We start from the raw sequence: 9,803 nt of genomic DNA, 5'->3' as shown, positions 1-9,803 counted from the left end.
TCTTCCCCAAGGCTTATCTGCTCCAAACCAAATCAAGTGTGTTTGCTGAAGATATCCCTTTATGGACTCAAGCAAGCTAGCAGACAATGGTTCACCACTCTTAGTCAAGCTATTCAGAAGCTAGGTTTCAAGCAAAGCAATGCAGACCACACTCTCTATGTTAAGCAAAGCTCTTCTTCATTCACAGGTTTGCTCTTTTATGTTGATGATGTTCTCTTGGCAGGGAATGACATGTCTGAGATCAATCTTGTCAAGCAATCTCTTCATGAAAAATTCAGAATCAAGGACATTGGAGAAGCTAAGTTTTTTATGGGATTAGAAATTGCTAGTTGTGGTGATGGTCTTGTTCTGAACCAAAGGAAGTATATCCTGGAATTGATCTCAGATTCAGGGTTATGAGGCTGTAAACCAGCATCTACCCCCATGGATAGCTCTCAAAAGCTTGGACCTGATTCTGGTATACCACTTCCTGATGTGAGCACTTATAGAAGTTTATGAAAAAACTTAGCTCCATTTATACCATTTTTATTCAATATCTACACAACACACCAATAATAATCTTAAAATTGCACCATCCTCATCCAAAATTCACACTCCACCCCAATAATAATCTTAAAATTACACATAGGGTCCGTTTGGTGGTCAGGACAAGATATGATAGGATATGATATGTGAACATGATAGTAACATGATAGAATAAAAGTAGGATACACTCATCCTATCCTGTGATTGAGGTGCATACGATAAATACAAGATATGATAAGGAAAAATATATCAAATTTATTTGAATAAAAAATGCATTTAAAAGTTTGATCATTCTATTACTTTATTTTTTACATTTTCATGAACGAGTCTATATTTTAAAATAACAAAAATTAATTTAAATTTTATTAATGAGTTTATTTTATTGTTTTGAAGATAACCTATATTTTAAATAAAATTATGCAGTTAACCAATTGGTTTTCACTTAGTTGTGACAATGATAATTAACATTAAAAGTTAATTAAATCAAGAATATTATTATTTTAAAATTACTTTATATTTAAATTATAAATTATTATATAAGTAGATAAATAATTTTAAATAATAGGAGATGAAAATAGGAAATTATTCTATTACTATTAAAAAATCAATATTTGTAACTAATTGGTTTTCACTTAGTTGTGACACGTGATAAACAATAAAAATTAACTAAGTTAGAAATATTATTATTTCAAAAGTACTTTATATTTAAACTATTATATAAGTAGATAAATATAATTTTTAAATAATAGGAGATGAAAATATTAAATTAGTCTATTACTATTAATAAATCAATATTGGTAAGTGAGTAGTCTATTTTACTATTTATGAATAATAATTTCATTTATTTTTTATTTTAGTTAAATTTACATTTTACTATTTATTAATTAATATTGTTATAAATTATATAATATTAAAAAAAATTAATTTGAAGTTAGGATATTAAAAGAAAATATATAACTGATACCCTATCTTGTTAGGATATAGAATAAGTTTTATCCTAACTTGTCATCATGATAACTTTTACACATGATAGGATTGGAGACAAGATAGTGTTATCCTAACCGGCTGGCGCAACAAACAACAGATAACAACAAGATATGATATATCTTGTCATATCTTATCTTGTCCTGACCATCAAATGAGTCCTTAACCTATCCTTTCCTAAAATCTACTCTTCACCCCACCACTTAATTAATTTAAATATAAATAATATATACATATTAAATTATCCTCTAACCAAATAATAAATATACTATAATTTTGTAAATATTATAAATATTTATAAAATTTATAAAATTTCTTTAAATAAAAAATAATAATTAAAATTTATATATATTATGGTCCAAATATTTCGAAGATAACATTTCTAAATTTCTTAAAAAGATACGAGTAAGGAAAAACACTTTTAAATTAAATATACAAAAATATTTATGAATATCTTAAAATTAATTATTTTTATAAATAAACAATTGTCTATTTCATTATCAAAAAATAATTTTATAGTTTTCAAAATTTATTTTTACACCATTATATTATATGAAAATTCGAATTCGTTCTTCCAAACTTAATTATGATAAACTTAAGTTTACTAAAAAATTGTGAACAAGTTTGATAAACTTTAAAAAGTAAATTATGCTATGACCATATGCGAATTTAGTTGTTGGAACTGTGAAAGACTGTTTTATAACGCTACACCTCAGTAGAAGTTCTCAGACCATTTTTTATTTATAAAATAATTAATTCTAAGATATTTTTTAAATATTTTTATATATTCAGCTAGATTTGTTTTTGTATTTTTAAAAATATAAATATTAGTATTTCATATAAATATGTTTTCAATGATAAATATCAATTACAAAAATAAATTTAAATTATTTATTCTTCATCTAGAGAAATTTAAGATATATTATAAATATTTATAATTTTAATATGTTTATTATTTTTTATAAGATTATTTTATCCATTTATTATTTATATTTAAATAAATTTATTTTGAGCTAAAGGAATATTCTATTAGCATCTTTTGGCTGATGTTAAAGAAAGTGGGGGGATGAAGTGTATATTTTAGAGAAAAGTGGAGCTGAGTGTAATTTTGAGAAAAATATCGGGGTGAAGTGTATATTTTATAAATAAATGAAGTTAAGTGTTATTCTCACAAACCTTGAGGGGGTATATGTATTTTACTCATATAAATAAAATGAACAACAACAATTAAAATGTGAATATGAATTTATTTATACAATTTCATATTGTATTATATCGTGTTCTTTCGTTTTTTTTTTTCGAAAAAGCAAAATATCATAGATCAACAAACCTTGGGAACATGCTCTCCGAAGTGAGGAGACAAGGGACTATATAAGGTAAAAAGCTTGCAAGCCAAGTCAAAAACAAAAGGAAACAAAACACACACAAACACAGCTCTTTATATACTAAAAAAAATCTACATCATTATTCATACCAAATTTGTGAACAATTCTCTTCTAAAATGCTTAAAAAATGTCCTTATTAGCCTTAAAGAATAACGAATCTATTGTTTCACATAAGCCCTTATAATTATTGTCTTTTATTTACAATTGATTGAAGTATGATTAAATAAATAAGATAAAGAACAATTAAAAATGAAAATATATAGGAATTGATTTATACAATTTCATCTTCTATTCTATTTTTTCTGGTATTTTACATGTTTAGTTGCGTTCGGTAAAACGGAGAAATCCCCGCGCACATATAATTTTCGCGGGAGCTGAAACTTATATATGTGGTCAACCGTATTTCGCGGGAAATAGCACCACACGATCTACATCATTATTCATACCAAATTTGTGAACAATTCTCTTCTAAAATGCTTAAAAAATGTCCTTAATTATTAGCCTTAAAGAATAACGTATCTATTGTTTCACAAAAGCCGTTATAATTATTGTCTTTTATTTATAATTGATTGAAGTATGATTAAATAAATAAGATAAAGAACAATTAAAAATGTGAATATATAGGAATTGATATATACAATTTCATCTTCTATTCTATTTTTTCTGGTATTTTACATGTTCAATCACGTTCGGTAAAACGGAGAAATCCCCGCGCACATATAATTTTCGCGGGAGCTGAAACTTATATATGTGGTCAACCGTATTTCACGGGAAATAGCACCGCGCGCTAGTCATTAATAAAAACATGCATCCACATTGTTATTTGTACCATATTTGTAAAAAAAACTCTTTATATGCTCTTCTTTTTTTTGATATATCGGAAAATTTTATATGCTCTTCTAAAATACTTAAATACATTCTTTATGGGCTTCACCTTAAAGTATAATATTGAAACTATGACTTTTTTTTGCTCGAATCTAATGTTGCGTAAAAGCGCTTACAATTATTGTCTTTATTTTACGATTGATTAAAGTACGACTTAAGTAAATAAGATAAATAACACCAATTAAAAATGTAAATAGGAATTGATTTATAAAGTTTTGCTTCGTATTTAACGAGTGTAGTTGCATTTGGAAAATGCAGCAATCCCGCCAATATTTAATTTTCCCAGGGAATTCAAACTTACGTCATCATCCGTATTTCGCGGGAAAGGGCATTGCACGCTCTTCATTAACAAAACACGCACGCTCTTCATTAACAGAACATCCACAACATTATTCATACCAAATTTGTGAGAATCTCTTTATATACACTTAAATACTTCACCTTAAAGAATAATAATATTGAAATAAAGGTTTTTTTACAGGTATCTAATGTTGCATAAAAGCCCCTACAATTATTGTCCTTTATTTACAATTGATTAAAGCAAGGGTTAAATAAATTAGATAAACAACAATTAAAAATGTGAATATATATTTCATGATATCATAACTTTAACATATAATGGTTCCTAGGGTTGGTTGAATATTATTGAATGCTAAAGTTTCTCAATCTTGCCCAAGGCAAAAATTGAATTGAGAGAACACCTAAATATTTTTACCACACAACCTGCATTATTATGTGCCATTCATGATGATTCGTTGGTAAAATTGAGAAACTAAATAGAGAAGGTTATCAATCTTGGACGATCCTATTCCTTAACTGAGCAACCTCTTCCAATGGGAGACACCAACGTTTGACTTTTGCCACTCCTTGCAGCGTGTGTGTGTGAGCTAAGAAAGGAAAAAACAATTAAGGCCTTAACATAAATGATGAGAGAGAAGACACAAAAGGTAAAAAAGGGTGTTTTTGTCATTTCATCCACGTGGCGGCGGTGCACCGGCGACCGGAAAACGGCCAGGTTCATTCAAGGCTGAAGAATGAGGGACACACATTACACTACACACCCCCTGGTGGTGGCTGTAGTATAGAGAGAGAAATTAAGTTGATGAGAGAGAAACAAAAACAAAAACACCCTCTAGAATTAAGGGTAGTGTAGTAGTGTAGTGTTTTGTGTGTAATGAATATGAATATAGATAGATATGATAGCACCTTAAAGTCTCTTCCTTTTCTTTTTCTTTTCTTTCTCAGCGTCCTCTCAGAAAGCCCAATGCTTTAAAAGCCCCTCCATCAGTTACGCTTTCCTTCCAAACCCATCACTCAATACACACAATATATATTTACTTGTATATATATATTACAATCATTCATTTGTGTGTTCTTTTTCTTTCATTCATTCATAGAGTGCGGCGAGGGTGGTGTTGGTGGTAGTGTTGGTTCTGTGACTTGGTGAGTGACTGGTATTTTTTTTTTCATTTTTGTTCTCTGTTTGTTGATTGATTGAATCATCTTCCATTGATCCCCACAAGATTTTCCATAACTCACTCTCTCTCACTCTCACAAATCATGCAAATATCTTTGATTATTCATGGCCGTTTCAGAATATTCAATTAATAATTTTGATTTATGTGATTCATTATTGTGATTGTTGTTGCTGCTTAATGAGTATATATGTGTGTGTGTGACACCATTAGTCTCATTTGCTTTGTTCATTCATTCATATCCAACCAAATCACATTCATTCATTCCTGCTGCACCAAAAGTTTTTATCTTTTTTCACTTTTCTATCACTCCACCGTCCAAAGTCTCTGTCTTTTTTGTTTTTCGATTTTGTATATGGTTTTTCTGTCATGGGAGTAGCTGATTTCATTGTACATAACCAGAAGGTGATCAACTGAGACTAATGGAGTACGCAAGCGGAGGAAGTGGGTCCCCTGGTGACTACCATGATGGTGGTTCTGATTCCCAGAGGAGAAAGAAGCGCTATCACCGTCACACTGCTAATCAGATTCAGAGGCTTGAATCGTAAGGGTTAATTTTATTTGAATGTTTTGGTTTTGGTTTTTGTTTTTTCCAACTTTTTATGAACAGTGAAAAAGTTTTGTTTTTGCACCAATTTCTGATGACCCTTTTGAATGTTGGTTGTGTTGGTTTCAGGCTGTTCAAGGATTGTCCTCATCCAGATGAGAAGCAGAGGCTGCAGTTGAGCAGGGAACTAGGCTTGGCCCCTAGGCAGATCAAGTTTTGGTTCCAGAACAGGAGGACCCAGATGAAGGTACTTTTGTTTTCCTCTAATGGTTTTGTTGTTCTTTTGTTTTGTTGTTGTGTCTCTCCTTGTTGTTTCATGTTTGTTGGTTTGTTTTGGTTAAATAAAAACAATCTCAGGCCCAGCACGAAAGGGCGGATAACTGCGCGCTCCGGGCTGAGAATGACAAGATTCGCTGTGAGAACATTGCAATCAGGGAAGCGCTGAAAAATGTCATCTGCCCCAATTGTGGTGGTCCTCCTCACAATGATGATTCCTACTTTGATGAGCAAAAGCTGAGGTTGGAGAATGCTCATCTCAAGGAAGAGGTAATTAATTTAATCCAATTAACCTTTCTCATTTGTTTTTTTTTTTCATGTTTTGGGTTTATGAATATTGAATTATTTACAGAATAGTACCTTTTTTTTGTTGGTCATTGGTTTTTGCAATTTGTATTTTGCAGCTTGACAGAATGTCAAGCATTGCTGCTAAGTACATTGGGCGGCCAATCTCTCAGCTGCCACCAGTTCAGCCTCTTCATATGTCATCTCTGGATTTGTCAATGGGGAGTTATGGTGGGCATGGTTTGGCTGGTGTTGGTGCACCTTCCCTTGATCTTGATCTTCTCCCTGGGAGTTCATCAACCATGGCAAACATGCCTTACCAGCCTGCTGGTTTCTCTGAGATGGAGAAGTCTCTCATGTCGGACATTGCTTCAAGCGCCATGGAAGAAATGATGAGGCTCCTGCAGACTAATGACCCACTGTGGATCAAGTCAAGCGCTGCCGCTGATGGCAAAGATGTGCTCAACTATGATGCCTATGACAGAATGTTCCCCAAGAACAGCAGCCGTTTGAAGAACCCCAATGTTCGTGTTGAAGCTTCTAGGGATTCTGGAGTTGTGATCATGAATGGCTTGACTTTGGTTGACATGTTTATGGATCCGGTACAATGTCTTTTGTTTTTTTGTTCTTGAATGAAAACAATTGAAACTCTCAACTGAATTTTGCAACTATAATGAATTGTGATTTTGCAGAACAAGTGGATGGAGATATTTCCCACCATTGTGACAGTGGCAAGGACTATGGAAGTTATATCTCCTGGAATGATGGGTACTCATAGTGGCTCTTTGCAATTGGTATGTTGGAAATTTGTTCTATTCATTTTTCTTTTAATTTTCATGCTGTTTTCCTCCACTTTGACCTTGTTTTTTTCTTCATGCAAATTTTTTGTTCCTTCTAGATGTATGAAGAGTCGCAAGTGCTTTCTCCACTTGTTCCTACTAGAGAGTTCTACTTCCTGCGTTACTGTCAGCAAATTGAGCAAGGCTTGTGGGCAATAGTGAATGTTTCATATGATTTTCCTCATGATAACCAATTCACACCTCAATTCCGCTCTCATCGCCTTCCTTCTGGTTGCTTCATCCAAGACATGCCTAATGGCTATTCCAAGGTAATTAATTGACCTTAAAACTATGTATATGCTACTTTAATTGCGGCTACTTCAATTGCGGCTACTTCGATTCCATCATTTACATTTTTGTTTACTCTTCTATGTAGGTTACTTGGCTAGAGCATGTGGAGATTGAAGACAAAACTCCAGTTAACAGGCTTTATAGGAATGTTATCTATAGTGGGCTTGCATTTGGAGCTCAAAGGTGGCTCACTACTCTTCAGAGGATGTGTGAAAGGCTTGCTTGTCTAATGGTGTCTGGAAATTTTACCCGTGATCTGGGAGGAGGTACATTCATATCATGTTATTATTGTGCAATCTCTGTGATGTTTAATTTTGTTGCATTGATCTGAAACTAGTTATTATCATTGAATTTCAGTGATTCCATCTCCTGAGGGGAAGAGGAGCATGATGAAACTTGCACAAAGGATGGTGACCAATTTCTGTGCAAGTGTTAGCGCATCGGCAAGCCACCAATGGACCACACTCTCTGGACTGAATGAGATTGGAGTCAGAGTCACTGTGAGGAAGAGCACAGACCCTGGCCAGCCTAATGGGGTTGTGCTTAGTGCTGCCACTACCATTTGGCTCCCAGTTCCCCCACAAACTGTGTTCAACTTCTTCAAGGATGAAAGGAAAAGATCTCAGGTAATGCCATTGTTCATTAATTTAGAGAATTAGGGCTTGTTTGATTCCCTTCTAAATTTTTTCAATTTATATGAATTTCAATTTTTAATCAAGCATGCCCTTAACTTATCTGATGTAATTTTTTGACAATGTGTTATGTTTTGCTTTAGTGGGATGTTCTCTCTAATGGTAATGCTGTCCAAGAGGTTGCTCACATAGCAAATGGTTCCCATCCTGGCAACTGCATATCTGTGCTTAGGGTAAGACATGCTTAGTCCTAATTAAAGTTTTGTTTTTCCACTTTGTTTCCCATTAATTGCAATCTATATTCATTTATTTTTTCCATTTCCACAGGCTTTCAACACAAGTCAGAACAACATGCTGATCCTGCAAGAGAGCTGTGTGGACTCCTCAGGCTCCATTGTGGTGTTCTGTCCAGTTGATCTGCCAGCTATCAACATCGCGATGAGCGGCGAGGACCCTTCCTACATTCCATTACTACCATCAGGGTTCACAATTACACCTGATGGAAACACTGATCAAGGAGGTGGAGGAGGAGATGGAGCATCAACCAGCTCAAACACCAACACCAGGTCTGGTGGAGGATCGCTGATCACCGTCGCGTTTCAGATTCTGGTGAGCAGCCTGCCATCTTCGAAGCTGAACATGGATTCGGTGGCGACGGTTAACAGCCTCATTGGTGACACTGTCCAGCACATTAAGGCTGCTTTGAATTGTCCTAGTTCCTGATGAGAAAGAAAAAACTTAGTTTTAACTCTTCCTTAAATATTTTGATCAGAAAATGGTTCAGACTTCAGAGTACCTGAGTTTATTTTGTGCTGGTGGTGGTAATCAATGTTGAGAAGAAGTTGAAGTGTTTTGGGTTAGTTGGGACTTCAATGCCCTCTCATCAAGAGCACAAGCTGAAGTTATTTACTCCTCTCTGCTGCTGCTGGTAGACCTGTATTTTGCTTCAAAGGTTTTCATTAAGTTTCATTACATTTCATACCAACTACCAAAAATTTTAAATTTCATTACATTTATTTTGGGGATTGTTATTTTGCTTGCACTTTTGAGATATTTGTTGTTTGTCCTAGTAGAGGGAGTCAAGAGCGAACCATGCTTGGTCTTTTTCTCCTTCACAGATCAGATGAATATGTGGTTCGGGCATTGACTTCCTGTGCAGACTTGTTATTCATGAATTTATTGTTCATCGTTTTTGTTATAATAATAACTCTGTTTTAGTACTCCATTCTTTTTCGCGGGCTTTGTCCACCGTGGACCAAGAAAAAATTTAATTCTCGATTTAATTTTTTTTCTACAAATTAATTCTAGCACATTAGAAACATGTTGTAAATAACATGTACTAAAAGTATTTTTAGTAAAAACATGCACCGGCAGAGGATGAGACATGTTAATTTCGTTTTCTTACATGTAATACATATATCATATATGTGAGTTGTAGAAACCATTGTAGACATGCCATATTTTTTTTATTTAGCCCCCCTTTTTCATCATGGTATTCTAATCTTAAATACCTGTGATTTAGAACATGGTTTATGTGTGGATCAATTTTTAACATAGTTCATTATAAGATTATCCACTTAGAAGGCCTCCATAGGATTGCCTTCGCCACTTAAAATATAGTTCATGTGTGGATCAGTTTTTAACCCCGTGAATCATAGAATTGCCCCTTTTTTTTCTCC

At 33.4% G+C, this 9,803-nt stretch overlaps 1 protein-coding gene across 1 annotated transcript; it reads left to right on the top strand.

Annotated features, from left to right (window-relative positions):
• The first annotated feature begins 4,787 nt into the window (after positions 1 to 4,787).
• Positions 4,788 to 9,260, top strand: LOC130735522 (homeobox-leucine zipper protein HDG11). Its single transcript, XM_057587474.1, has 11 exons — positions 4,788 to 5,222; positions 5,657 to 5,798; positions 5,931 to 6,048; positions 6,159 to 6,347; positions 6,482 to 6,964; positions 7,055 to 7,156; positions 7,261 to 7,470; positions 7,578 to 7,758; positions 7,850 to 8,118; positions 8,268 to 8,357; positions 8,452 to 9,260. The coding sequence occupies exons 2-11, from the start codon at positions 5,677 to 5,679 to the stop codon at positions 8,845 to 8,847; spliced, it is 2,160 nt and encodes a 719-aa protein (XP_057443457.1). The 5' UTR covers positions 4,788 to 5,222; positions 5,657 to 5,676; the 3' UTR covers positions 8,848 to 9,260.
• The last annotated feature ends 543 nt before the right edge of the window (positions 9,261 to 9,803 follow it).

The sequence above is a fragment of the Lotus japonicus genome, chromosome 2 (assembly GCF_012489685.1).
Source record: "Lotus japonicus ecotype B-129 chromosome 2, LjGifu_v1.2".
Classification (NCBI taxonomy): domain Eukaryota; kingdom Viridiplantae; phylum Streptophyta; class Magnoliopsida; order Fabales; family Fabaceae; genus Lotus; species Lotus japonicus.
The sequence above is the reverse complement of the archived record's forward strand: the minus strand, read 5'-3'. Positions and strand labels throughout refer to the sequence as shown.

What these genes read in the sequence shown, in the direction of transcription:
- LOC130735522 (XM_057587474.1), top strand. Translation starts at nt 5,677, where the DNA reads ATGGAGTACGCAAGCGGAGGAAGTGGGTCCCCTGGTGACTACCATGAT. An exon ending in ATGCTCATCTCAAGGAAGAG is followed by an intron (nt 6,348 to 6,481) that starts GTAATTAATTTA and finishes TGTATTTTGCAG; the next exon opens with CTTGACAGAATGTCAAGCAT. An exon ending in TGCCTAATGGCTATTCCAAG is followed by an intron (nt 7,471 to 7,577) that starts GTAATTAATTGA and finishes TCTTCTATGTAG; the next exon opens with GTTACTTGGCTAGAGCATGT.